General features: G+C 49.9%; 1 protein-coding gene across 1 annotated transcript; it reads right to left on the bottom strand.

Moving 5' to 3' along the window:
- Positions 1–1,126: 1,126 nt before the first annotated feature.
- Positions 1,127–11,715, bottom strand: MAPK8IP2 (mitogen-activated protein kinase 8 interacting protein 2). Its single transcript, XM_082635018.1, has 12 exons — positions 11,427–11,715; positions 10,300–10,405; positions 8,454–8,741; positions 8,213–8,306; positions 6,920–8,119; positions 6,502–6,577; positions 6,200–6,372; positions 6,008–6,117; positions 5,278–5,382; positions 5,066–5,136; positions 2,283–2,381; positions 1,127–1,844 (listed from the first exon to the last, which is right to left on the bottom strand). The coding sequence occupies exons 1-12, from the start codon at positions 11,489–11,491 to the stop codon at positions 1,772–1,774; spliced, it is 2,460 nt and encodes an 819-aa protein (XP_082491144.1). The 5' UTR covers positions 11,492–11,715; the 3' UTR covers positions 1,127–1,771.
- Positions 11,716–26,384: the final 14,669 nt, after the last annotated feature.

The raw sequence follows: 26,384 nt of genomic DNA, 5'->3' as shown, positions 1-26,384 counted from the left end.
CGGCTGCTGTCCCAAAGGGCCTCCGCAGGAAGGGAAAGGTATGGATACAGAGACATGAGGAGACGAGTTGGAGGGAGGGACTGAGCCCAACAGGGGTGGAGCGGGGGCCGGGCAGATGGAGGCTTCCCTGAGATGGGGGGTCGAATATCCACCTGGCAGAGAGTGAAGGGAACAGCAGGCGGGGTGCAGCCACAGGGACCTGAGAGTCACACCCCCAGGCTGAGGGGCAGAGGTGCGTGTCCAGGGGTTCTCTGCCTCGTTCAACTGTAATTAGTAGGAAAGTTTTCTTGTAGATGTTCTGCTGGGTCAGTCTTCTTGCAGGGTCGGGGGCCCTGGCCTGCGCCGGGGCTACCCAAATGCTGAAGGGTGGTCATTTACTGATTCCTAACCCGTGACTACGTTCTGTTTGCCGGCTGCCCTTAATTTGAGTAGAGGTGTGTGATTTCTATAGACAGTGGTTTTCAACCTTCATGGAGTGAATGTCTACACTGGCCTTTCTCTCTCATTTCTTAACCTTCACCTGTTGTCTTCCTGGTGCTGCTCTCATCCTGGGCTCGGGGGGTTAGGGCAGGGGGCAGGCCCACCTTCAGAAAAGCACTGACCACCATGCTGACCTCAGCAGCTGAGAGCTGGGGCTCACCGGGGCCAGGGGGCCAGGGAAGCCCTTTCTCCAGGAGGTACCATCTGTAATCACCTAGGGCATGTGACAGTCACCTCTTTTCTCTTGGCTTTCTGTGGAGAATTTTTAAAACACGAATCTTAACATCTGAGCAGACTGACGCCTGCTCTGTCTCACATACACACTCACAAGCGTGCGGGCACACTCATAAGCACGCACACACTTCCCAGCCCGGCGCTCCAGTGCAGGTGGAAAGGACACACGTTGCGTGACCTTCCTCTCTGGCCTCAGCTTCCTCGCTGACCAAGCACGTGTATTTGAGGAGCACACCCCGCGCGCCGCACAGGGACACCGGCGTGATTTCAGAGCGCACTGAAGGGGTGAAACTTCTCCTGATTCCATCACCCTGGGGTCTCGGTCCCCATGGCCATGGACAATGCCTGGGCCCCTGGCCCCTTATCTGCTCCCCCCCACCCCAGAAATAGCCAAGGTCACACCAAGCAGAGAGTTTATTGAGGTGCTGGACTGCGGGGAGTGTTTGCAGCGGCGTAGCGGATGCTGGTGTGGCCGGGACCTGGGCCGGGGCACCCTCCTCCTAGCAGCGTCTGGGGCTTGGGGTGACCACGACTCCTAGTCTCCCTCAGGGCCCTACTGGGGAACCCCTCCCTGCTTACCCCTGAGCTCCTCGTGGGGCACTATGGGGGGGGTCCCTCTCTTTGTCCCTATGGTGAGGATGGGATGATCCCTTGATATTCACTATAAAAATTAAAATTCCTTTATAAATCACATGGGAAGAGCAAGAGGGGATCACCTGGGAGCTTCCTCCACACGCCCCTCCCAATTCTGACCCCAAAGTAAAGAGCAGAGGGCAAGAGTTTGCAGGCACAGAGGAGCAGAGACAGACAGGAGGAGAGAGGAGGGAGGCCAAGGGCAGACCAGGGCGACACAGAGAGAACAGATCAGGGGTAGCGAAGGTGCAGGCTCCACTCTTCAGCAGCCCCTGGGGAGCAAGGAGGAGAGTTCCCAGCACAGCCCGGAGACTCGCCAGATGTCAGGTCCCATGTGCCCCCAGTCCAGTCCTTGCCAAAGCCAAGGTGGCCGCATGAGACGCCCCCAGCCCCGGCCGCCCCGGATCAGGAGAGCGGCGGGTGGCTACTCCAGGTAGATGTCCTCTGTGGGGCAGGCGTACTCCAGGTGCTGCTGATAGTACTCCAGGAAGGCGCGGCTGGGGAGAGAGCGGCCTCAGCCCCAGGCTCCCGGGGCCGCCCACCTGAGCCTGCCCACGCCGCCCCCCGCTGCACCCCTCAGCCCTCGTGGCCCGGACCCTTTTCCTTACGGTCCAGCCTCAATGCTGCCTTCCTCCCGCCAGCCCCGTGGTCAGTGTGCCCGTGCTGTTCCCACGCCCAGGACTCCCCTCCACGCTCCTGCCCCAAGCATTCTGCCCACCACCTTCCCAACCCTCCACCACCACCGTCAGCTGGCCTGCCCTCCCTTCCCCTCCCGTCTCCCCAAACCTCATCTCCCTCCCTCTTCTCAGCCTGCTCACACCCCCCCCCCCCCCGGCACCGCTGCTGCACCGGTTCCGCATCCCCACCCCAGTCCCAGTGGTCACTCCACACTGGCCCAACCCTAATCCTGCGACCCACCCTCCGGACCCACTCACCCCACACTCTGGGCCACGGGCCTCATCGACTCCTGGGAGACGAAAACGTGGCAGGCAAAACGGCTCAGCAGCGGGTGTTTGGTGATGAAGCCAAAATAGCTGCGGGGAGAGTGGCGGTGAGCACACGGGGACGTCAGTGCACGGGTCCACCCCTCAGCCCCCAGGGATCGGGGAGAAGAGGCAGGAACAGAGGGCTCAGGGAGGGCGTGTGGGGCTGGGGAATGTGTGCGGCATTTGATTTCAAGATTCCAGGCCCCTTTCTGGGTCCCCGTCCAAGCACAGCGCTGGGCATCTGTGAGGAGTTAGCGATCTATGCTAATCTGTCCACAACAAGGGTGTCCCGCTGCATCTTCCTTCTCCCGAGACAGTGCCACCTGCCTCTGTGGCCCCCCACCCAAAGCCTGCCCCTGGACCACAGAGCAAGGCCTCCCTGTCTTCTGGGCCCCGCATCTCAGCTGACTCTTCCTTGTCACGTCACCTGACACCCTGAGCCGGCCCAGTCCCACCTCTGGTCCTGCAAACCCACAGCTGTTTTCCGGGCTCTGATGTGGGGTTTGATGCGTAAAACAGTCTTCCTGAAGGAGCTTGTACCCTGGCTCGGCCGCCCCAAGCTCTGTTCCATGTATGCCTTTCCTGAATCTGCCCTTCTTCTCATCAAGACATTAATAAAAATTATTGTCCAGAGGGAGGAACTGCCAGAATCCTGCAGCAGGAGGGTTGAGACCCCCCCAGCTGTGGCCGATCCAGTCCACGTCGAGTGGCATTAGGGTTTTGTGGTTCCACCAGGTGGGAATCCACACGACAGCATCACGGCTGGGACAACGTGCTCACGTTGACCACAAACACGTCACAGCCTTGTCTTGAATGCCACGCTCAGATGATCACAATTCATGGGGGGGTGCCAGGCACCGTCCTAAACAAGCTCTTTATATCATTAACTCCCATAACCCTCACAATGGCCCTGCGCGGTGGGTCTCTAGATGAGGGCACTAAGGCACAGAGGGCGTCGGACACACAGCCAGTGTGTGGCGCCCCGGGAGCGCTCTCAACCGCCTGTGATCTCACACGCCACACGCTCCCACCTTACCCGGACACAGTGCACCCAGCACATGCCTAATCCAGCCCGCTTCACAGCGAGATGCCTGACACTGTCTCCTCGTGCCCCCTCACTGTATGGACTGGGCTGAGTTCTGCAGTAACACGTACCAGGAAATCTGGGCCAGGACAGCACCTCCTCGGTCCACTCCTGGCCACAGAACTGCATCTGGGGCAGCGTCTGGCCTGGACGCCTGAGCCTGTGGCACCCACAGTTTCCCTCTGCTGTCCTTCCTCTCTCGGGTGTCCACCCTCAGCCCACCGTCCGTGTGGGCCAACGTGCACACTGGTCCTCATGGCGCCAGATCTGCCCGCCGCCTGTTCTGAGCCCTGGCCCTCCACCCCAGCCCTCCACCCCTCAGGGCAGCATCAAAACTGTGACCCCATCAAACCATCTCCCTCTCAAAGGAGAAGCAGCCCAACTGGGCTCTGACCCGGCTGAGGGTGGACACCATTGCCCAGCCAGCAGGCAGAGCGCCCCTCACTCTTACCACAAGTGTCCAGGTGACACACATGCCAGCCTCAGTATGTCACAAGCCTCAGCCCCAGCAGCAGTGTGTCCTTCCCACATCCTGCCTCTCCTGAGGACCTGCTTCCTAAGATACCACTGGGCCCTTCTGAGCCTCTGCTTGGCTCTGCCTGCGTCGCAGGTTAGCTCCTCCTGTCGCTTCATCTAGGGCACTGGCATCCCGCTCGCAGGAGGCCGGCTGGGCAGGAAGGCTGTAGCCTTCCATCCGCTGGTTACGCTTCTCTTTCGCTCCCGTCTCTTCTCTCTCTGCCTGGCTATCTTGTTTGCCCCGTAGCCGAAGTTATCTACCTGCTCCGAACGTACCTCCCCCCACGTCTCCCTTCCACATTCCAGACCACGTAGCAACGGCCACTTCACCCTCACTGCCTCTGGATTGAATACTGCAACGCCAGCCTGTCCGGCCCATTCACTCCATGCCTCTTCTCTTGGTGTGTGGGTTACTGACTGCTCAACACCCAGGTCACCCTTGATTCTCTCTCCAGGTCAGCCTCTACATCCAATCAACTCAGGTCCTGCCCGCCCACCTCCTAAATGCCACTAGGTCACAGCACCTGCATAACCTCAGCAGCCACCTGGTCTTCTGCCAGCAGCACTTGTGTCCTTCCACTCTGCACAGCAGCCAGAGGCAGCCCGTCAACTTGACTGTGTCACCCCATGACCCCATTGCCAATGGGATTAAGTATAAGCTCCCTGGCATAGTCAGAAAGACACAGGTGCTCTTAGTGTCCCTCCAGCCTTACCCAGCTGCCCCCAAAGAGCCCCCAGTGCCCCTTGCCCACAGCCCTGGCTCAGCTGGCTCCCTGCCAAGAAGATCCACCATGTCACCCACTTGCCTCTCAAGGTTTGTAGAGTGGTCTTCAGTCGCCCCTCTAAGTCCCAGGAGAATGCACCCGCCTCCCTGCAGGTCTGCTCACTGGAGCCCCACGCAGACATCCACCAGAGCCCCACGAGCGCTTCGAGCACTCGCTTGTCTGTGTGTCTGTCGCCCTACCCAGACCAGATGGGAGCCTGTCTGATTCAGGTGTCCTGGGCCCAGAACAGAGTGGGCGCCATGTGGGGACTCAACTCCTGGAGCCAAGTGGGTGTGGGTGAGTGGGTGGGATGGTGAATGGGCAGCCCTCAGGGTCTGAGGGGACCAGGGGATGGGTGAGTCTCCTACCAGCTGTTGCGGGGGTGGCAGCCGCAGAACGAGATGTTCTTCATCTGGAAGAAGTGGCTGCAGTGCTGGAACTAGAGGAGAGGTGGCAGGAGAGGGCCACGTTAGACAGAGCGGCCCAGGGCCACTCCGGCCGCCCCTGCTGGACGCGCCTGTCTGACCCCCTTGCCTCACCCCTCCCACCGTCCCCTGTGCCTCAGGCCCCCACACCCCACCTCGGGTCCTCCACTTAGACTCAGCTTGACCCCCCGAAGAGAAATCTCAAGGTCACAGGAGGCAGGAGGACGCAGGTGGACGGTCAGTTTCCGGGCAGTGGCGATCTGCAGAAGTGAGGGGAGAAAAGGGTCTCCAGGGCCTACGAGGGTATCTCTCCCTCCTGGTGGGACGTTGTCGATTAGGTTTGAAGACTCCCGACAGCGATTCGGGAAGATGTGAGCATGGCCTTGACCTCTCCTCAGCCTCAGGACAGCCTGCCTCGTCTGCCTTCCGCCCCTCCCCAGGACTACGGCCCCACCAACCCCGGCCTGCTCACTGCCCGTCTCGTGAGCTGGACGCGGGCTCTCAGGCGCAGAGCCGTGCTGCGCCCCTGCTGCCCTCCCGCTCGTCCGCAGGCCCAGCAGATGGGCCGGCCCTCACCGAGTGTCCACTGAGTGAATAACGAGTGAGCAAATGACTTCCAGGGAAGGGTCTGTGAGAGCTGGTCTTGATTTTCAGACACGAATAGGATGGGCTGAAGGCGGGGAGGGGCCGGCGGGAAGGTGACGGGGAACAGCTGCCGAGCGCTACCCGAGGCCTGTCTGCCAGGCCCCTGAATCGGGGCTGGGGGGGCCTGGGCCCTGAGGGCCCCAAGCATCCTGGAACCCTCTGTGGAAGAGGGTGGAGGCCTGGGGCTTCCAAGGGCTGTGCCAGCCTGCAGGGCTCAGGGGCCCCCACTTTCAGACTGACCTTCTGCATGGCTGCACACAGGATGCCATTGCCCTGGTGACAGGGCACCTCCACGGAGCCCAGGAACTGCACGTCAAAGCGCTCCACCCAGCAGGGACCCCGCTTGCTCCCTGGGAGATCACAAGGGGCCTAGGTCAGGTGAGCAAGAGAGGGTCTGGGGTGACAAGACGCCCCTTGGGGAAGGGGCCTCACCCAGCAGGTCCTTGGCCGGGCCAGGCACCGCGTGGGCATAGAAGGCAGGGAAGACACCACGCTCCCCCGTGCGCATGTTGAAGCCACGGAACCAGAAGTCATCCTCCTCGGCCTCCACCAGGACCGGGTCGTCCACATCCAGCTCAAGCTCGTCAGGATGGCGGGGAATGAACCTGAGGTCAGGTCAGAGGTAGGAGGTCACTGGGGCAGGGGCAGGAATGGCTGGGCTGTGTCCTCCAGTGTCCCATAGTGTCTGTAGACTCAGGTGGAGCGCCACTAGCAGCGAGGGGGAGAGGCTGTACCTGAAGACAGCCCGATGGGTTTGCTCTCTCTCCTCCCCATTCACCAGGCAGGAAAAAAGGCCGAAGGACTCGGTGCCTGAGAGACAGAAACCAAAGAGACAAAGGCTCAGGGGAGGGGCAGGAAGAGACGTTCCCCTCCTCTCAACAGTCTGGTGTGGGTTGTCCTCAGTCACGGAGGGAGGGAGAAGTAGCTCACCGGGGGCTGCAGACAGAGCAGCCTTCCCCATGCAACTCCCCACCCTATGGGGGCCTGGGGGAAGCCCCAGGCCCAGGTGCTGGGTAAGAGGGCAAAGCCCAGTCCTGACCACCTGCAGACCCTCAGGCTATCCTGGGCACTCCGGGGCTCTGCGTGGGCCCTGGGGCCAAGGAGCCAGGCTGTTCCCCCCGGGACCACCCCCTTTCCCCACCTCCCACTCACTGGAAGATCGAGAGGTGCTGTTGACAAAGACATTGAGGAACTTCTTGGAGAAGGTGAGGTCAGGGCTGTCCGGGGAAGCATCCCCGGGGCCCTGATCACAGCCCAGCAGTGCGGCTCCCGCCTCTTCCTCGCTGGCTTCGCCACCACTGTCCTCGCTGTCATCACCCAGGCCTGCGCAGCGCTGCAGGCTCACCAGCTCCAGCTGCGTGTGCTCGTCCACCACCAGCGTGTACTTGACCGCATCGTAAACCAGCGAGGCGTCCAGCGCCGCGGGGCCCGTGCCCCGGCCCCCGGGGGGCCCTGCCCCGGGCTCAGCTTCGTCCTCCTCCTCTTCATCCTCGTCGTCCTCTTCCGAGCAGGCGGCAGAGCAGGCGCTGCCGGGGCGGGCAGAGCGACCCGGAGCGGCCCACAGGGGCGTGATGGTGTCGCGCGTGGGGTTGCTGAGGAAGAGGCAGGGCCCGGGCTGAGTGGGGCCAGGCCGGGGGGCGGAGGGCTCGGGGGGCGGTGGCCCACACAGCGTCTCCATGTCCACCAGCTCCACGCCCGGCCCCGCCGCCGCCTCGGGGGCCACGCCGGCGGGCGACACACACTCCCCGGCAGGACGCGGCGCGGGAGACAGGCACTGGCCCGGGCAGCGGATGGGCGAGGAGCCCTCGGAGATCATGCGGCTCACGAGGTTGCTGAGCAGCCAGGGCGAGTCGGCGTCCTCGCTGAGGTCCGGCTCGGACTCGGACCCTGACTCGTACTCGCTGTTGGTGTCATCGGGGCCCACGGGCAGGAAGGCGGGGCGGCGCGGGGGCTCGCACGGCGGCTCGGGCTCGGGCTCCGAGGCCGGCGACGAGGCCTCCTCGATGGAGTTGGTGAGGTGCGAGGAGCGGCCGCTGCTGCTGCCACCGTCGTCGCTGCTCCGCTCCAGCTCTGTCTCTGAGATGGACGAAATCATGCGCCCCAGGCGCGCGCCACCCGTGTCCTCGCAGTCGGAGCCCGGCGACGACAGCTCCTGGCTGCTGCGCCGACCCCCGTGGCCTCCGCTGGAGCCGCTCCCCAGGTCGGCCTCGATGCCCGGATCCGAGGAGGGCGAGGCCCCACCTGACGCCAGGGGCCCTGCGGGCTGGTTGCCTTCAGAGTCGCAACCCGGGTGCACAGGTGACTGCGCCCCGCAGGGGCTTCGGTCCGTGGGTGGGAGGGGGGCGGGCGGCTCTGCGGAGCACGGGGTTGGGTCAGCCAGCCCACCTCCCCCACTCCTCCCTCCCTCGCCTCCGGCATACCCCCGCCCACCGCCGCCCAGCTCACCTCTGAGGGGCTCCTGGGCGGGTGGGCACAGCACTGTTCCCTGCCTGGAGGCTGGAGGCCCTGGAGCAAACCCTCCGTTGTTGTTCAGGGAGTCCTGGGGGGGAGGGAAGGGGCAGGGGGAGGAGAGCAGCGCTGAGGAGGGGCCCCAGCTCTCAGGGGTAGGTGGGGGGACAGGCTGCCGCGGGGCCCAGTCCCAGATGCTGGGAACCACGGATAGCTGTGGGTCTGGCTGCTCGCTCACCTGGGCTCCCAGCGTTGTCAGGTGGAGCGTGGTGGGCCGGTGCTTGTGGGGCTCCTCTAGGGAGGGGGAGGGGATCAGGGGATCCTGAGCCCGGGCCTCTGAGCCAGGGCCTCCTCCCTCCTTGCCCTCCCCTTCTGCTTCCTCCTCCTCCTCCTCCTCGTCCTCTTCCTCTTCCTCTTCGTCGTCCTCCTCCTCTTCATTGTCATCGATCATCTCAAACTCCTGGAAGTCATCCTGGAAGGAGCAGATGGGGTGCGGCTGCTCCGAACGCCCCAGGGAAAGGCTGTCCTGCAGGAAAGAAGGGCAGGGCAGAGCTGGGCCAGTGTGGGCCAGTGACTTGGGGTCCCAGGCGCCAGGAAAGAGGAAGGCAGGAAGCTATAAGTCAGGGGACAGAAGCCTCCCTCCAGTTCACCCTGCCCTCCACCGACAGAGCCGCTTTTTAAAAAATCTGCTTAAGATACATAAGGATTCCTACAGCTCCTGGTAAGTAAGAGCCCACACTCCTCAGTCTGGGTGACAGAGAGACTCAAAGTGGCCCCGGCCCACCTGCCAGCCTCATCTCACCCTCAAACCCCATCACATTTGACACCAGCACTTTTCCTTCATAGCATTTTTTTTTTTTTTTTTTTTTTTTTTTTGCGGTACGCGGGCCTCTCATCGTTGCAGCCTCTCCCATTGCGAAGCACAGGCTCCGGACGCGCAGGCTCAGTGGCCATGGCTCACGGGCCCAGCCGCTCCGCGGCATGTGGGATCCTCCCGGACCGGGGCACGAACCCGTGTCCCCTGCATCGGCAGGCGGACTCTCAACCACTGCGCCACCAGGGAAGCCCCCTTCATAGCATTTTAACACAACTCATAGTTACTGTAGAGTTTCGGGTCTGTCTCCCCTACCAAGCTGCAAGCCCCACCAGGACAGGGCCGTGCCCATACTGGACACTGGTACAGCTCACCCCCAACCGAGAACAGGACCGGGCCCACAGTAAAAGCTCAGTAAATATCAAATGAATGCATGAAGCAAAGACAGCCAGCACCAGGCTTCACCAACCTCAGGGCCTCTGACCCACTAATCCCTTGCCAGCAATGCCTCTCCTCCATTCCCTCATACCTCCCTCATCTGCCAGTTCCTTCTAGTCCTCCCTAAGGGCACGGTTGTGCGCCATTTCCACTGGAAAGTCTCCCTGATGGCCTCAGTCTTGGGTGGGTTCCCATCGTTGCACCTTCTGTCCCCTCATTGGAATCCAGCCGTTGACACTGCCTCTCACATGTCTTTCTCCCCTACTAGGTTATAAGCTCCTGAGGGCAAGAGCCACACCTGTCCTGCTCTCTTCCCAGGCACCTGGAAGCCCCCAGCACTTGCCACATGGGAGTTGCTCAGAAATGTTCTTGAATGAAAACAAAAACGTAAAGAGATGGCGAGGAGGAGATGGGCAGGGAGAGACTTCAGGGGTGGAGGCATGAGGCAGACAGATGGAGACTTGAGAGGTGGGGAAAGGGCAAAGGAGGAGATGAGGTGAGATGGCAGCTGGAAGGGGTTAGATCTTTCTGGGAAGTGAGCTGAGCACAGAGGCACCAAAGCATAGACACATCTCCCCTCCCCCAAGCTAGCCCGCTGGTGGGGGTCAAGCGAGGACTGATGGGGAAGGTCCTCAGTGGACCTCTGTTAGAAAAAGAGAGGTCTGATATCAAGGAAGACTCCAGGTCGAGAGGCCAAGGGAGAGGGGTCAATCAGAGGATTTCTTGTTTCAAGGCTGAGCTTAGACCCACCCTAAAGCCCCGAAGACTGCTAAGCATAACCTAAGCGAGACTCTCCCTTGAGAGAGTTCTCTGCCCCCAGCCCCTTCCCCACCTTCTCGCAGTGGTCCGAGTCGTAGCTGAGGCCCAGACCACAGTCATCGGTGATCTCAGACAGATCTTCATCATCAAATTCTTCCAGGCTTATGTCCTGTGGAGGCCTGGAGAGGAGAGCAAGGACAGGGCTCCTGAGAGAGCCACCAACCCTGGACTCGCTGGCTGGGAACCGGTCCTAAGGAGGGGCCAAGGGAGACCCCCCTCCCCAGCTCCTAGGCCCCGTGATCTCCAGAGCCCCCAATTCCCAGACCTGCATCCTGTCATTATCTTGGGCCTCAAACTCTGCTCTCCAACGGATTTCCCCCTCAATCTGAGCCACGACCAGCCCAGAAGAGGCACCTGTCCCCCAAAGCCTCCTCCCGGCCCTCCTTCCGCAAGGAGCCAGCAGCCTCTCCCCCCTCTACCCTCAGCTCCAGGCCCCTCTGGGTCACAGGCTCAGCCTCAGGGGAGTCAGGCTGAGCGGAGAAGGGGGAGGGGGAGCTGAAGCTGCAGCAGCAGGAGGAGGGGGAGGGGTCAAGCCTGTTCCGGGAGCAGAATCCGGCCAGTTTGTCCCCCACTCCTGCGGAAGGCAGGCCTACACCCAGAGGTCCAGCCCTCTCCCCACCCTAGTCCCTTCCCCCAGGCCCCAGGCTTGATTTCAGCTCTCTCCCTCCCAGAGCCCTAGAGACCAGGCCGGGCTTCCACCAGAGGCCCAACAAGGCCAAAAGGACACTGCCAAGCACAGAGTGCGTGCTCAGCATCCTGCCCAGGCAGCCCACCCCTCAGAGGCTCCGCCCACGACCTCTGAGGACCTCCACCTTGGAGGACCTCCACCTTGGAGGGGTCGGCTGTTCAGGCTGGGTGCAGCACTGGATCCCAGCAGGACTTTGGGGTTGGGGGCGGTCACTGGGGCTGGAGGACGGGCATAAGGGAAGGACAAAAATGGAGAGACCCGGAACCGAGGGGTGGGGGATGAGGCGCAGGAACCACGGGCCTCAGGACCAGAGTGGGGTCTGGGGCTTGGGCCCCCAAAAGCGGCGGGGGGGTGGGTGGCAGGGTCGGGTCGGAGAAGTCTGGGGACTGGGTCAGAGCGGGTGCTGTACGAAGGGAAGGGCCTGCCGAGGCCCGGGGCGCCCAAGTGCGTACCTGCAGCCTGGCGGCGACAGCGAGTGAAAGGTGGAAAGAGAAAACATCTCCGCCCGATCCGCCATCTTCTCCGGGGAAAGGTCCGCCGACTGCGGCGGGGGAGGGGTGCCCGGAGCGACAGCCCCGCACGCCCTTCGTCGCTCCCTCCCGCCCGCCCTCAGCCCGCCCCAAGTCACCTCGTGACACGCCCTGCGACACCCCGCCGCCAGCACACCTCGACGCCAGGACACCGCGGCAGCGCGAGCCGGGGGGGGGAGGGGAGGAGGGGAGGACCTGGGAGGAGGGAGGATCCGGGGGGAGGGGAGGAGGGCGGACCCGGGAGGAGGGCGAAGGGGACGGCGGGGAAGCTGGTTGGAGGAGACAAGATGGTTTGACTAAGAGGCTCGGGTTGGGGGAGAATGGGGCTGCGGTTTGGTTTTTTTGGGGTGGGGGCAGGTGAGAAGCGGACTCGTGGGGATGGGGGATCCGTTCGTATGGTGAGAGCTTAAATGAGGAACTTGCTGTGGGGAAGTCGGTCCGCAGACCTCTAATTAACTGACTTTGGGGTGTGGGGTGGGACGGGGCCTGGTGGAGTGGTGGGTGCAGCCCCAGGAGCTGCGCTGACGTCCCAAGGAATCAGAACAGAAGAGCTGGGGTCCCAAGCCTGGCTCTGAGTGATTCAGACTGAGACTGGGCGGCGCGTGGACTAGGGCTGGAGGAGCTGTCCACGTCTGGGTGCTGATCAGGGCTGGTCGGAGCTGTCCCACAAAGGGTGCTGATTGGGCCCACGGAGATTTCTCCCTAAAACGTGCTGACTGGGACTGGAGGAGCTGTTTCCCCGACGGGTGCTGATCAGTGCTGGGCAGAGGCAGCTGCCCAAGGAGTGCTGATCCGGGCTGGACTCACAAAGAGTTGTGACCCAAACTTCCCAGATTTCCTTTCTATCCCGAGTCTTGTCATCAAACCGATTAACTTGGACATCCACATCCACATAAGTGACCCATCCAACACCCGTGACTCCTGATCAAGTCTGACGGTCTACGATCCACTAATGGTACACCTAGTAGAAAACACAAAATCGACTGGACTTACGTGGGAAAACTGAAATAGCAACACACTCTCAGCAATCCTCATGACAGATGAATCCTAAAACGGCAGAGGATACTTTCTGACAATTTTCTCATAGATTAGAAAATAAATAAATGCAAACCTTCTATCTTTTACTCTACTCACATAGCACCGAAATCACAAACAAAATAAAAATGCCAGTAGCTAAAACTGAAAAATGAAAAGCTTGAGAGGGACTTCCCTTGTGGCCCAGTGGGTAGGACTCTGTGCCCACAGTGCAGGGGGCTGGGGTTTGATGCCTGGTTAGGGAACTAGATCCCGCACGCCATAACTAAGGAGTTCACATGCCGCAATGAAGACCCTGTGTGCTGCAGCTAAGGTCAGGCGCAGCCAAAATAAATAAATAAATATTTTTTAAAAGAAAGAAAAGCTTAAGAGCCACACCTTGTTGGGAATACTGTCATAACCAGTAACTTCACCACCTCCTGAATCTTGATTTTAAGCCTCCAATTCTCTGATGATTGCCTCCTATTTTTCTCGCTTTCTTATGGTATTACCATGACACTCACAATTCTCTGACTCCATAAGAAACGTATTCCAGGGAATTCCCTGGTGGTCCGGTGGTTAGGGCTCCGTGCTCTCACTGCCAAGGGCCCAGGTTCGATCCCTGATCGGGGAACTAGGATTCCACCAACTGCACAGCACGGCCAAGGGAGAAAAAAAAGAAAGAAACTTATTCCAGGTACTATTGCTGTGTAGCAAATTACCACCAAATTTAGAGAATGAAGACAACCACTTTACTCTGCTTACAGTTTGGGGGCCCTACGTTTGGGAAGGACTCCAATGGGAAGCTCTTGTCTGGGGTTTCTCATGCAGTTTGTTTACAGCTGGAGGTAAGCTGGGCTGGATGTCTAAGATGGCTCACTTGCAAAGTTGACAGTTGGTACTGACTGTTGACTGGGAGCTCAGCTGGGGCTGTCAACCGGCACCTACACCTGACCTCTCCAGCATAGAAGTCTCAGGATAATTGGACTTCTTACATAATGGCTAGCTTCTCCCAGAGTGACTGTACTAGGAGGACCAGGGGTCAGCTGCATGGCCTTTTCTGATTTAGCCTTGGAAGTCATATGGCTTCCTATTGGTCAAAGCAGTCACGATCCCATCTAGATTCAAGAGAGCAGTCACAGACCCACCTCTTAATGGGACGAGTGTCAAAGAACTGGGGGACCATGTTATAAACCCAACACAGATCTCCAATCCATTGATCCTCCCACTCCTTTTTTTAACATTCACTTTTTAAAAAATAAATTTGTTTATTTTATTTATTTATTTTTGGCTGCATTTGGTCTTCGTTGCTGCGCGCGGGCTTTTCTCTAGTTGCAGCTAGTGAAGGCTACTCTTCAGTTGCGGTGCACAGCCTTCTCGTAGTGGTGGCTTCTCTTGTTGCGAAGCACGGGCTATAGGAGTGTGGACTCAGTAGTTGTGGCTCTGCGGCTCGTGGAATCTTCCCAGATTAGGGCTCGAACACGTGTCCCCTGAGTTGGCAGGCAGATTCTTAACCACTGCGCCACCAGGGATGCCCGATCCTCCCACTTTTCTCATTGCCAACTCAAGTTCCTTGCTTTAAATTAAACTCCTTTCTGGAATCATCAAGTTCTTCTCTTCTGGATCATTTCCAACAGCAAACAAGCATAATCTAGTGTTAAAAATAAATGGTATATTCTCATCTCTGCTCATAAAAGTGATCCAAAGCCATGGGGTTTTCAGTACTGTTATGCCTTAAAGGAAAGGACAGTTAAAATGTCCTTTTGGTTTAAGAAAGAATGCTTACAAATAGTTATACCTTTTGGAAAACAGATTTCTACCAATGAGGAAAACTATTATGACAATGAATCGGACTTGAAGCTTTTTTGTAAAGGGATCGTTATGAGGAAATAATAACAATCTCTGAAATCTAAATGTCTAGCTTTTTGCTTCGTTGCAGCCAAGAAAGCAAGATGGGTCACCCGCAGCTCTACTGGAGCCATCGGAGAAAATTCGGCAAGGTTCTCATTCTTGCCACGTCTGCTCAAACCGGCCTGGTCTGATCTGGAAATACGGCCTCAATATGTGCCACCAGTGTTTCTGCTAGTACGCGAAGGATATCGGCTTCATAAATGAAGCTGGACTAAGTGAACTTCCTTGAATGTGTCATCGAGGCCATCTACCCTATGCAGAAACAATGCAAGCTCTTTGTATATAAAATGAAAATGTTAAAACTTCCCTCAAAATAATAAATAAATGTCTTAAAAGACTCCTTTTGCATGAAGTACATTCTTCAGAATTTTCCTTATTGAGAGCTTTGGGAGGTAAACTCTCAGTTTGTCTAAAAATGTCTTTATTTTGCCCTATCTCCTGAAAGATGTTTTTACTGGATATAGAATTCTATGTCAGGTAGTTCATTTCCATCATCACCCAGTGTCTTCCTCTGAATTCCCTTGTTGCTATGAGAAGCCACCTCTCTGTCTGCCACTTCCTTGAAGGTAATTTCCCTTTCCTCTCCAGCTGCATTTAGGAGTTCTTTCCCTGACTTTGGTGCTCTGATGTTTCGATGCGGTGTATCTAGGTGTGGTGTATTTATTTTTTCTGGCTGAGGTTCACAGAGCTTCTTCACTACATGATTTCTCTTTCATCAGTTTAGAAAGTTCACAGCCATTATCTCTTCAAATATCGCCTCTGCTCCGTTCCATCTCTCCTCTTTCTGGGACTCCAACAGATTCATGCTGGATGGACCTTCTCATTCGAGCCTCCATACTTCCTAACCTTTCTTTCATGTTTTCCATCTCTATGTCCTTCCAGGCAATATTCAGGTTAATTTATTCACATTTATCTTTTAGTTCATTAACTCTGTCTTTAACTGTTTATAATCTGCTCTTAAAGCTGTATACTGAGTTTTAAATTTAGTTAAAATTAAAATTCAATTAGCATTTTTACTAAATTAAAACTTTTATTTTAGAACTTCCATTTGGAAATTCTTCTCAAGCTGCTTGATTATTCATTATAGTTTTTGTAGTTTCTGCACATATTTTCAAACTTGCCTTTTATTACTATATTGAACATAGGCATTTTATAATCTGTTTGATAATTTCATTATTTGAAATGTGCTATCTGTGGTTACTGCTGGCTTGCTGCCATGATTTCTCATTATCTTTCTGTTTAATTACCTTTTTTAACTTAGAGGTGCTTGTTAGCCTTGGCATTGTATTTATGGAAAACTCTGAGGCCTAAGAAGAAAGTGAGTACCTGCAGAGAGAATCTCTGTTTGCTTCTACCAGGCACCTATAGAATTACAAACCTGAGATCATTCTATATTTAATGCCTACTGAGGTTTCTTGGACCACCCTGACTGTATGAATTTGAGCTGCAACTCATGTGAGGACCAGCTTCTTGTTCTAAATTTTCAGCATCTCTTTCTCTATCTCTGTCTCTGTGTCTCTGCCTCTGTATCTCTCTGTCTTTCTGTCTCTGTCTCCATCTCTGTCTCTGTCTCTGTCTCTCTCTCTCTCTCTCTCTCTCACACACACACACACACACACACACACACACACAACTTCGTTTTGCCCCCAGATTCGAAGCTGTCAATTTTCTTCACTATCCTCGAAAGACAGAGCGTATCTCTACTTCATCCCTACATGGGGGGTTTAACCTTTCAATGTCTAAGCTTTGTAGAGGGTTGGTCTCTTATTAGGGGTCTCCTCCTGGGTGGGCTCTGTGCTTTATATCTGTTCTCTACATCTCAAAGATTACATATTAGTTTCCTAGGGCTGCCATAAAAAATACCGCTAACTTGGTGGCTTAAAAAAACAGAAATTTATTCTCTCACAGTTCTGGAGTCTAAAAGCTCAAAATCAAGCAGACTGTTCTCTGCACAGTCAGCAGGCCATGCTCTCTCCAAAGATGCTAGGGAAGGGCTCTTTCTTGCCTTTTCCTAGCTTCTGGTGGTTGCTGGCTTTCCTCAGCTTACGGATGCATCACTTTAATCTCTGCTTCCATTGTCACGTGACCTTCTCTCCTATGTTTCTCTGTGTCCAAATTTCCCTCTTCTTATAAGGACAACAGTCATTGGATTAGGTGACTGGTGTCACCAACCTAATCTAGTATGACCTTATCTTAACTAATTTCATCTGCAAATACCCTATGTCTAAATAAAGTCACATTCTGAGGTTCTGAGTGGATATGAATTGGTGGGGGGGGGCACTATTCAACATGGCATAGGCTATAAAATCCCAAATCCAAGTTTTCTTGGTTCACCAAATGCCTTGATCAAAAGCAATGTGCAGTGCTCCACTTGTCCCACTGGGCTCCTGTCTTATTTAGTCCCTGTTTTCTTACTAGATCATCAATGATCTTAGAAAACACTTCTTTAGAAAATAGTTTATCCTGGATTTTTAACCATTTTCAGCAGGAAATTCTATGTAGGAATCTAGCTCACCATATTACATTTCCATTCATTTTATGAAGCTACAACGTGATAAGAATAGCTCAAGAAAATTAATAAATTATATGTCTATTTCTCTTACGAGCATGTGCAAAAGTCCCAACAAAATATTAGCTAATGAAATTCAACAGTTTATTTTTGTAAATGCATCCTTATTACATGGGTTTAACAGAGAAATCCAAGGATGTCTCAACATCCCACTTTCATTTTCAATGGTAATTCAACACATTCATGGACAAAGAGAGAAAAATTGCATGATCATCTCATGCAATGTGATTTTTAAAAAAATTAATTAATTTATTTATTTATTTATATTTTTGGCTGCATTGGGTCTTTGTTGCTGCGCACAGGCTTCCTCTAGCTGTGGCGAGGCGGGGTTACTCTTTATTGTGGTGTGCAAGCTTCTCATTGTGGCGGCTTCTCTTGTTGTGGAGCATGGGTTTCAGGAACATGGGCTTCAGTAGTCAATGTGAATTTTATAACATTCAACAATTAATTACAATTTTTAAATGGCTTCCAGCCATCATGGAATAACAGCTATTGGACTTGCCCACCTGCCAAAGGGGGAAAAATCCAGAAAAGTAAACAAAACATTGGAAGCAACTATTTTCAGACATTGGACAAAGGACAGCACAGGACTGTGATCCCTGAGAGAAAGGAAGCAAATTACATAAAGCCTATGATTGCCCTGGTTTTCCCTGGTTCTCCAAATGGAGGCATTTCCAGACTTCAGTGTAGGGAAGAGGGTCCAATTAGAGCGTGGTGGTCTTGATGAGTTTAGAAGACAGAAGTCAGAGTTTGGGGAGGCTGATGTATTTGGAATTTTCAGATAAAAGTACTAGAGGAAAAGGATCAATTCAGGGAAAGAGTTCCAGAAATCTACAATAGGATCCCCCTAAGTTTTAGTAAATACTCAGTTGTGCTTACATAGAATAAAATTCAATAAGGCTGGATAAAGAAAAGCTATTGGGAAACTGTAATCTAGAAATTCCCAGAGCTCATGTAGGACTGGGGGAGGGTCAAGATCCAATAGCTAAGTGGTGAGACATATTGAACACTGTCACATTCAGTAGGGCTGGACTAACCCCAGAGTAAAGACCACTTTATTTATTTATTTTTTTTATTATTTTTTTTTGTGGTACGCAGGCCTCTCACTGTTGTGGCCTCTCCCGTTGTGGAGCACAGGCTCCGGATGCGCAGGCTCAGCGGCCATGGCTCACGGGCCCAGCCGCTCCGCGGCATATGGGATCCTCCCGGACCGGGGCACAAACCCGTATCCCCTGCATCGGCAGGCGGACTCTCAACCACTGCGCCACCAGGGAGGCCCAAGACCACTTTAGACTGATGCTTACAAAGTTTTAAAACAAACCTGAAAAGAATCAAGCTGATCCACAAGAAACTTAACTGACTTCCAAAACCAACTTTAATACTATTTAGAGGAGGATAATGAAATCCAAGCACTTATGTCCTGCAACATAAACAACAACAACAAAAAAATCCCAGACCTGCAGTGAACCAGGAAAAATCTGGAGGGAAAAAATCAGTCAAAACAGAATCAGAAAGGACAGAAATCATGGAATTAATAGACATGGACTTAGAACAACTATAATAAATATACTCATGGATTTATAGAAAACATCAACACAGCGAGCAAAGAAATGGAAGACATAAAAAAGAATCAAATGGAATTCTGAGAGATGAAAACTTAGTATACGAAATGAAAATTTTACTAGATGAGGTTAACAGTGGGTTAGACACTGAGGAAGAAAAGATAAGTGAACATGAAAACAGAGTAATAGAAACTATCCAAATTGAAGCAGAGAGAAAAAACATTGAAAAAAAATTAACAAGCCTCATTGATCTCTGGGAAAATATCAAGCAGTCTAACAACTGTATAATTGGAGACACGCACAAAGGGTAAGCACACACACAAAAGTATTGAAATAAATAATGGCTGAAATTTTTCCAAATGTTTTGAAAACTATAAACCCACAGGTCCAAAATACTCAACAAATCCCAAGCAGGAGAAACACAAAATAAACTACTTCAAAACATATAATAATCTAGTTCCTGAAAATTTATGATCAAAAGAAAGTATTAAAAACAGCCAGGGGGCTTCCCTGGTGGCGCAGTGGTTGAGAGTCCGCCTGCTGATGCAGGGGACGCGGGTTCGTGCCCCGGTCCGGGAATATCCTACATGCCGCGGAGTGGCTGGGCCCGTGAGCCATGGCTGCTGAGCCTGCGTGTCCGGAGCCTGTGCTCCACAATGGGAGAGGCCACACCAGTGAGGGGCCCGCGTACCACACACACACACACACAAAACAGCCAGAAAGGGCTTCCCTGGTGGCACAGTTGTTGAGAGTCCATCTGCCAATGCAGGGGACATGGGTTCGTGCCCCGGTCCGGGAAGATCCCACATGCCACAGAGCGGCTGGGCCCGGGAGCCATGGCCGCTGAGCCTGCACGTCCAGAGCCTGTGCTCTGCAACGGGAGAGGCCACAACAGTGAGAGGTCCGTGTACCGCAAAAAAAAAATAAAAATAAAAATCAGCCAGAAAAAAAGACGCATGCGTATCAGGAAACAAAGATAAGAATTTTTGCTGATTTCTCATCATAAACAATGTAAACCATAATAAATGGAATGACATCCTTAAATTTCTAAAAGGAAAATATTTTCAACCTAGTATTCTACATGCAGTGAAAATATCCTCCAAAAAGTGAAGGTGAAATAAAGACAACAACAGACATATAAAATCTGAGATAATTTTTCACTAGCATATCTGCAATACAAGGAATATTAAAATAAGTTATTTAGAATGAATGAAACACATCTGATGAGAGCTTGGGTGTACACAAAGGAATAAAGAGAACTGAGGGTAATCCTAAAAGACTTTTTTCATGCTTGAATTTCTTTAAAATATAATTGTATACATTTTTAAAATCAGCAATGTACTGTAGAGTTTAAAACATATGTGTAAGTAAAACATACAACAACAACAGCACAAAGGGTGGGAGGGAGACTAGGAAATACACTGTTGTAAGGTTCTTATATGTGAGACAGTATATTTTTGAGGGTAAACTATGATAATCTAAAAATGCATACTACAAACTCAAGAGAATACACATTAAAAATCATAGAGGGACTTCCCTGGAGGTCCAGTAGTTAAGACTCCATGCTTCCAATGCAGGGGGCATGGGTTCAATCCCTGGTGGGGGAACTAAGATCTCGCATGCTCCATGGCGTGGCCAAAAAAAAAAAAAAAAATCACAGAGATATAGTTAGTTAGCTAAGAGTGGAGATAAAATGGAATTCTGAAACATGTTTGTTTAATACAAAAGAAATCAAAAAGGAAGAGAAATAAAACAAAGGTAAGATGGGACAAATATAAAATAAATAGCAAGATGGTAGATTTAAAACCAAAATGTCAATAATTACATTAAATGGAAATATTCTAAACACTTAAATTACAATGCAGAGATTGTTAGACTGTATAAAAAAGTAAGACCCAACTACAGGCTGTCTCAAGAGATGAATTTTAATATAAAAACAAAAATAAACTAGGGACTTCCCTGGTGGTCCAGTGGTAAAGAATCCTCCTGCCAATGCAGGGGACACAGTTTTGATCCCTGGTCAGGGAACTAAGATCCCACATGCTGTGGGGCAACTAAGCCTGCACGCCACAACTACTGAGCTTGTGCGCCTAAGTGAGAGAGCCCACATGCCACAAACTACAGAGCCCATGTGCCCTGGAGCCCATGCACCACAACTAGAGAGAGAAAAACCCACATGCCACAACTAGAGAGAAACCTGCATGTTGCAATGAAAGATCCCACATGCCTCAATGGAGAACAGCATGCCGCAACTAAGACCTGACACAGCCAAATAAATAAATAAATATTTAAAAAAATAAACTAAATGTAAAAGCCTGGAAGGGAGGAGAAGAACCAATGAATTAGAAGCAAAAAACAGAAATAAGTGAAATGAAATTGTTTTCTTAATTTCTCTTTCTGTTAGCGTATTGTTAGTATATAGAAATGCAGTAGGTTTTGTTTTTGTTTTTTTTGGTAGTGCCGTGCGGCTTGTGGGATCTTACTTCCCCAACCAGGGATCAAACCTGGGCCTTGGCAGTGAAAGCACAGAGTCCTACCACTGGACCTCCAGGGAATCCCCTAAATGCAACAGATTTTTGTATGTTGATTTTGTACCCCACAAGATTACTGTATTTATTATTTCTTTTTTCTAGAAAATTAAAAAATATCCCACTTTATTATCAGGAAGCTAAAGTTAAAACTCCTTGCATCTTCACAGAAATGTTTTCACTGAAATATATATTTTCCCCATTTTATTTGATTTCTTTTTTATTGAGGTATATTGATTTACATGTTATATAAGTTTCAGATGTACATCATAGTGATTCATGATTTTAAAGGTTATACTCTATTTATAGTTATTATAAAATATTGGCTATAGTCCCTGTACAATAGATCCTTGTAGATTACTTTATACATAGTAGTTTGTACCTCTTAATCCCCTACACTTATCTTGTTCCTCCCTATTTGTTTATTATTTCTAATATTTTTTGGTGGGGTCTTTAGGGTTTTCTATATATAAAATCATGTCATCTGCAAATAGTGGCAGTTTTACTTCTTCCTTTCCAATTTGGATGCCTTTCATTTCTTTTTCTTGCCTAATTGCTCTGGCTAGGTTTTCCAATACTGTGCTGAATAAGAGTGGCGAGAGTGGGCATCCTTGTCTTGTTTCTGATTTTAGAGGTAATGCTTTCAGTTTTTCACCATTGAGTATGATGTTAGCTGTGGGCTCATCATATATGCCTTTATTATATTGAGGTACATTCCTTCTATGCTCACTTTATTGAGAGTTTTTTTTTTTTGTATCATAAATGGGTGTTGAATCTTGTCAAATGCTTTTTCGGCATCTATTGAGATAATCATATGGTCTTTATCCTTCATTTTGTTAATGTGGTGTATCATATTGATTGATTTGTGGACATTGAACCATCCTTCCCTCCCTGGGATAAGTCCCACTCGATCATGGTGTATGATCCTTTTAATGTATTATTGTATTGGTTTTCTAGTGTTTTGTTGAGGATTTTTCAATCTGTGTTCATCAGAGATATCGGCCTGTAATTTTCTTTTTTTGTGTTGTCTTTGTCTGGTTTTGGAATCAGGGTGATGTTGGCCTTATAAAATGAGTTAGGAAGCATTTCCGCCTCTTCAGTTTTTTGGAGTAGTTTGAGATGAATAGGTATTAAATATTCTTTGAATGTTTGGTAGCATTTACCTTTGAAGCCATCTGGTCCTGGACTTTTGTTTGGGGGGAGCTTTATGATTACTGTTTAAATCTCTGCAAGAGTGATCAGCCTATTCAGATTTTCTATTTTTTTGTGATTCAGTCTTGGAAGGATGTATGATTCCAATGATTTGTCCATTTCTTCTAGGCTGTCTACTTTGTTGGCATATAGCTATTCATAATATTCTCTCATAATCCTTTGTATTTCTGAGGTATCCATTAGTTCTCCTCTTTCGTTTCTGATTTTATTTATCAGAGTCTTCTCTCTTTTTTTCTTAGTGAGCCTAGATAGATCTTTGTCAACTTTGTTTATCTTTCCCAAGAGCCATCTCTTAGTTTCACTGGTGTTTTCTATTATCTTTTTGTCTCTACTTCATTTATTTCTGCTCTGCTCTTAATTATTTCCTTCCTTCTAGTGACTTCGGGTTTTGTTTATTCTTTTTCTAGTTCCTTTAAGTGCAAAGTTAGATTGTTTATTTGAGATTTTTCTGTGTCTTGAGGTATTACTGCTATAAACTATGTTTTTACTGCACCCCATAGATTTTTTTTTAATTCCTTTATTTATTTATTTATTTATTTATTTATTTATTTATTTATTTATTTATTTATTTATGGCTGTGTCAGGTCTTAGATGCAACATATGGGATTTTCATTGCAGTGCGTGGGCTTTTTGTTGCGGCACTCAGGCTTCTATCTAGTTGTGGCATGAGGGTTTCTTTTCTCTAGTTGTGGCACACAGGCTCCAGTGCATGTGGGCTCTGTAGTTTGCAGAACATGGGTTTTCTAGTTGAGGAGCCTGGGCTCAGTAGTTGCAGCGCATGGACTTAGTTGCCCTGTTGCACATGGGATCTTAGTTCCCCGACCAGGGATCAACATGTGTCCCCTGCTTTGGAAGACAGATTCTTTACCACTGGCCCACAAGGGAAATCCCACCCCATAGATTTAAAAATTTTTTTTTATTGGAGTATAATTGCTTTACAATGTGTTAGTTTCTGCTGTACAATGAAGTGAATCAGCTATATATATACATATATCCCCTCCCTCTTGGACCTCCCTCCCACCCCCCATCCCACCCATCTAGGTCATCACAGAGCACTGAGCTGAGCTCCCTGTGCTATACAGCAGGTTCCCACTAGCTATCTATTTTACACATGGTAGTGTGTATATGTCAAAGACCCTGAATAGCCAAAGCAATCTTCAGAAAGAAAATCAGAGCTGGAGGAATCAGGTTCCCCAACTTCAGACTATACTACAAAGCTACAGTAATCAAGACAGTGTGGTATTGGCACAAAACAGAAATATAGATCAATGGCACAGGCTAGAAAGCCCAGAGATAAACCCACACACCTATGGTCACCTAATCTATGACAAAGGAGGAAAGGATATACAATGGAGAAAAGACAGCCTCTTCAATAAGCGGTGCTGGGAAAACTGGACAGCTACATGTAAAGGGATGAAATTAGAACACTCCCTAACACCATACACAAAAATAAACCCCAAATGAATTAAAGACCTAAATGTAAGACCAGACACTATAAAACGCTTAGAGGAAAACCTAGGAAAAACATTCTTTGACATAAACCACAACAAGATCTTTTTTGACCCAGCTCCTAGAGTAATGAAAACAAAAATAAAGATAAACAAATGTGATCTAGTTAAACTTAAAAACTTTTGCACACCAAAGGAAACCATAAACAAGAAAAAAAGACAACCCTCAGAATGGGAGAAAATATGTACAAACGAAGCAACAGGCAAGGGATTAATCTCCAAAATATACAAACAGCTCATGCAGCTCAATAACAAAAAAACAAATAACCCAATCAAAAAATGGGCAGAAGACCTAAATAGACATTTCTCCAAAGAAGACAGATGGCCAACTGGCACATGAAAAGATGCTCAATATCACTAATTATTAGAGAAATGCAAATCAAAACTACAATAAGGTATCACCTCACACTGGTTAGAATGGGCATCATCAAAAAATCTACAAACAACAAATGCTGGAGAGGATGTGGAGAAAAGGGAACCCTCTTGCACTGTTGGTGGGAACGTAAATTGACACAACTGCTGTGGAGAATAGTATGGAGGTTCCTTAAAACACTAAAAATAGAACTACTATATGACCCAGCAATCCCACTACTGGGCATATACCCTGAGAAAACCATAATTTGCAATGACACATGTACCTCAGTGTTCATTGCAGCACTATTTACAATAGACAGGACATGGAAACAACCTAATGTCCAATGACAGGTGAATGTATAAAGAAGATGTGGTTATACAATGGAATATTACTCAGCCATAAAAAGGAATGAAATTGGGTCATTTGTAGAGATGTGGATGGACCTAGATTCTGTCATGTAGAGTGAAGTAAGTCAGAAATAGAAAAATATCATATATTAATGCATATATGTGGAATCTAGAAAAATGGTACAGATGAGTCTATTTCCAGGAAAGGAATAGAGACACAGACATAGAGAGCAGGCATGTGGACACAGTGAGGGAAGGGGAGGGTGGGACGAACTGGGAGATTAGGATTGACATATATACACTACCATGCATCCCTATACACTAACAATGAAAGATCAGAAAGAGAAATTAAGGAAATAATCCCATTTACCCTTGCAACAAAAAGAATAAAATACCTAGGAATAAACCTACCTGAGCAGGCAAAAGACCTGTACTCAGAAAACTATAAAACACTGATGAAAGAAATCAAAGATGACACAAACAGATGGAGAAATATACCATGTTCTTGGATTGGAAGAAGCAGTATTATGAAAATGACTATACTACCTATAGATTTTGATATGTGGTATTTTTATTTTCATTTGTCTTCAGGTATTTTTTTATGTCTGCTTTGATTTTTTTCATTGACCCAATGTTGTTCAGTAGCATGTTGGTCAGTCTCCACATATTTGTGATCTTCCCAGCTTTCTTCTTGTAGTTGATTTCTAGTTTCATACCGTTGGATTGTAAAATTGCTTGATATGATTCCAATCTTCTTAAATTTATTGAGACTTGTTTTGTGTCTCAACATACGGTGTTTTCTTGAGAAAGTTCCATGTGCACTTGAGAAGAATGTGTTTTCTGCTGCATTTGGATGGAATGTTCTGTACAAATCTATCAAAGCCATCTGGGCCAATGTTTCATTTAAGGCCACTGTGTCCTTGTTGACTTTCTGTATGGGTGAACTATCCGTTGATGTAAGTGGGTGTTAGAATCTCCTACCATCATTGTGTTACTGTCAATTTCTCTCTTTAGGTCTGTTAATGTTTGTTTTAAATATTTTGGTGCTCCCATGTTAGGTGCATATATATTAATAATGTTATGTCTTCTTGATGAGTAGCCTTCTTCATCATCATATACTATCCATTTTTGTGTCTTGTTACCTTTTTTGGCTTGAAGTCCATTTTGCCTGATATGAATATGGCTGCACCCCCTTTCTTCTGGCTGCCATTTGCTTGGAGCATCATCTTTCATTCCTTCACTGTGAGCCTATGTGTGTCTTCAGAGCTGAGGTGAGCCTCCTGGAGGAAGCTTTAGTTGGGTCTTATTTTTTAATCCACTCTGTGTGTTTTGATTGGTGACATCAACACATTTATATTTAGCATGATTATTGATAGATGAGAACTTAGTATTGCCATTTTATTTCTTGTTTTCTGGTTGCTCTACATCTCCATTGTTTCTTTTTTCTTGTGTTTCTGTCTGCCATTTTGGTTTGGTCATTTTCTCTTATGTTTTTCTCCGTTTCCTCTTTTTTGTTTCATGTCTCTACTCTAGATTTATGTTTTGTCGTTATCATGAGTTTGTATAAAACGTTTCTGAGATAAAATGGTCTTTTTTCTGCTGATAGCATCTTATCTTCATTTACCTACATGGGTTCTGTCCTTTTCCTCTTCCTCTTTTGTGTTTTTGTTGTTTCAAATTATCTCTTTTTATGTTGTGAGTTTGTTACCAAATTGAAGCAGCCATAGTTTTTTTTCTTCTTTTCCCCCCTTTAACATTTATGTTATAATAAAGAGTTTAAAAACCTATTCTGATAAAGAGTTGCAATTTTCTGATTCTGTCTATTTATCACCTTACTTGAAGTTTTGTGTACTTTAGCCTTTTTGTTTCTGGTA

Source organism: Mesoplodon mirus (genome assembly GCF_964341445.2).
Source record: "Mesoplodon mirus genome assembly, chromosome: 11".
Classification (NCBI taxonomy): Eukaryota; Metazoa; Chordata; class Mammalia; order Artiodactyla; family Ziphiidae; genus Mesoplodon; species Mesoplodon mirus.
Note: the sequence above shows the minus strand (reverse complement) of the source record. Positions and strands in the feature narration are given on the sequence as shown.